The sequence below is a fragment of the Octopus bimaculoides genome, chromosome 4, assembly GCF_001194135.2.
Source record: "Octopus bimaculoides isolate UCB-OBI-ISO-001 chromosome 4, ASM119413v2, whole genome shotgun sequence".
In the NCBI taxonomy this organism is placed as follows: Eukaryota; Metazoa; Mollusca; class Cephalopoda; order Octopoda; family Octopodidae; genus Octopus; species Octopus bimaculoides.
In genome coordinates, this window is record NC_068984.1 from 133,239,616 (window position 1) to 133,242,580 (window position 2,965).

The 2,965-nt window shown below is 32.9% G+C and overlaps 1 protein-coding gene across 3 annotated transcripts in view; it reads right to left on the bottom strand.

Moving 5' to 3' along the window:
• LOC106880549 (uncharacterized) overlaps positions 1-2,965 on the bottom strand; it is a 42,735-nt gene that overhangs the window by 29,919 nt on the left and 9,851 nt on the right. For all 3 annotated transcript variants that reach the window (XM_014930539.2, XM_014930540.2, XM_052967508.1), the window contains exons 7-8: positions 1,321-1,427; positions 339-465 (exon numbers count right to left, since the gene is read on the bottom strand). In XM_014930539.2, coding sequence (XP_014786025.1) covers positions 339-465; positions 1,321-1,427 — 234 coding nt within the window. The remainder of the gene's footprint in view (positions 1-338; positions 466-1,320; positions 1,428-2,965) is intronic.

The following is a 2,965-nucleotide window of genomic DNA, read 5'->3' on the forward strand; positions in this document are numbered from 1 at the left end:
TAATGATAATGATAATAATAATAATAATAATAATAATAATAATGATAGTAATAGTAATAATAATAATAATAATATCATCGGCCAATTGGTGGTGGTGGTGGTGGTGGTTGTAATGGAGAAGACAATGTCAGCAGTATGATGGTTGTGGTAGTGATGATGATCGTTATGATGATGACAATGACAGTGATGATACAGCCATTACCTATGATGATGGTGATGATAGTGATGTTGATGGGGGTGATAGTAGTGGTGGTAGGAACAGTGGCGATGAGACATTAGGACTAAAAGAAATCTTGAAGTAGAGAACCAATGAGAATATGCAAGAACTACTAACTTACCAATTAACTGGGCTGCTTCAAGAGAATTGTTGACATTCATGGGGGCTTGGAAGCCACTTTTAGGGGTGAAAAAGGCAGGAAACTCTTTGGATGGTCCAAATGATGCAACACAGACACCTTGAGTTTCCTTTAAAAAAAAAAAAAGCAGTTTTTAATGGAAATAATATCAATAGTTCACCTATTTTCAGACCTACTTAGTTGTGACATCAAGGTGTCACAGAGATGAGACACTAGTATGCCAATGAACCAAAAGAGGGACCTTTATCTCAGTGGTTCTCAACCATTTTTTGCCTATGGACCCCTTCGATTCTTATTTTACCTTACAGGATCCCACCCCATGTTAAAAAGAAAATCCTATTATATTTTTATAATTAAATATTATTAAGAATTATATTTAAAAAATTAAAATATTATGTGTATTGTAGTGATATAACCAATTTATTATTCATTAATAAATTGGTTATATAACAAAATAACAAAATCAACAACAACAACAATAATCCTTTTTATTACAGGCATAAAGCTTGAAATATTAGGGGAAGGGGATAGTTGATTACGTCATCCCCAGTGCTCAGCTGGTATCTATCTTATTAACCCCAAAAGGATGAAAGACAAGGTTGACTTGTGCAACATTCAAACTCAGAGGATAATGCCAGAAGAAATGCTGCTAAGTATTTTACCCTGTGTGCAAACGATTGTGCCAGCTCACCACCTCAATGATAATAATAATAATGATAATAATAATAATCCTTTCTACTATAGGCACAAGATCTGACATTCTTGGAGAGGTAGGGGCTAGTCAATCACATCAACCCCCTGTACTATACCTACAGGGTGTCCACAAGGTCTGGGTACATGGATTAAATAAAATCATAACATAAACAATTAAACATAAGAAATAATAATTTCTTAAAGTATGTGTTAATCCCCATGTACCCAGACTTTGTGGACACCCTGTAGAAGGGCAAGCAGCTGCACTTACCAGGTACTCTAAAGTTTTACCAATGTCCAAGATTGACTTGACTCCAGCTGATACAACGGTCACTGGTGTTCGACCCATGTCAACAAGATCAGCACTAATGTCCAGAGCTGAAAATGAAAACAACAAAATAAAAACATCCAAACACCAATGGACGGAAAATTATCAGAAATATCGATTATCAAAAATCAATTAGGAAAACATTTCAAATTTTATAAAAATATATAAATTTTGTTAGATAAAATCTTTTTAAGGCCATTACAATGTGAAACGTAATACAAAAGTGAACTAGAAAGGTGAAAACATACCACACAGCTGCATCTAAACTACTATAGTCTAATAAATTTTGTAAAAATGTTGATTTCTGTAGAAATATTAAATTTGCAAAAATATCAAAATAAAATAAAAATTCCAAAATTCTATAAAAAACATTATATATTGTAAAAATATTGAATGTTATAAAAAGATATTAATTTTGTAAAAGTAGTTTTTATAAAAGTACTAAAATCTGTAAAAATATCAAAATGCTATAAAAATATCAAATATTGTAAAAATATTTTTTTTAAATATCAAATTTTGAAAAGAAAACCCATTAGGAGTATCGTGAGATTGTGTGTGTTATTTTATGATGGGAGGAAGAATGTGAGAGAGGAAGACAGAGAGGGGGAGAAATACAGAGACAGATAAACAGAGAAAGAGATAGAGACAAGATGGATTAAAGGTATCAAATTTATCAGGAAATTTAGTGCTACTATGATGCATGTGTGTGTGCGCGTGTGTGTGTGTGTAATTATAACAAAATGAGATAATGCATCAAAAAGTAAATTCCTCCATCTTTACCAATACAAAGATCTAATATTTTATATATTGTTGGTTAGGTCTAAACTAATAGACTTATGGCCCTGTGAGTATGTGTGTGTGCATGTGTGTATGTATGTATAGAATATGAGCGGTTTAGTTCACTGATGATCTAAACCAATAGGTATGCTGCATAAGTGCTATAATTGGTCATCCAAGTTCACAGCTGAGGCTGGAGCTAGGGATCCATAGTAGGCTTCCGAGTCAGCAGGTATATATTCCCCTGTCTTTATTCTTCTATCTACTGTCTTATTCTTTTATACACTGTGAATTCTCTGTCAGAAACTTTCCTATACACGCACTTTGTCTCTGATGACGGAATACATAGTGTATGGAGATGTTGACCTATCACCTGGGATATCCCAGAAACACTTGTAAGACATTAATTAATTCTACTTCTCCATTTTTGATTCACCTTATTCCAATTGAAAAATTCTAAATAACCTGAGATACTCGTTCTGCTTTAGTTTTGTGGTCCATTTTCCTTTAATATATAAATATATATATATGCTAAATATCCCTAATATCCCAGAAACAGCTGTAAGACTACCTTTCTCCTTATAAATGTCCTACAAATTCCACACAGACTTACTTTTGTTGTCTCATTTTATTTAACATATACATGCTCACACAAGACCTTCATTAGACTCCTCACTCATGCTATTATTGAACCAGGAGTCTAACTACGGCCCTCCCGTAGCACTTACATAGCCTTACCTGCCATCTTGGGTCATCTAGATACTAATACCTCTCATATATATATATATATATATATATATATATATATATA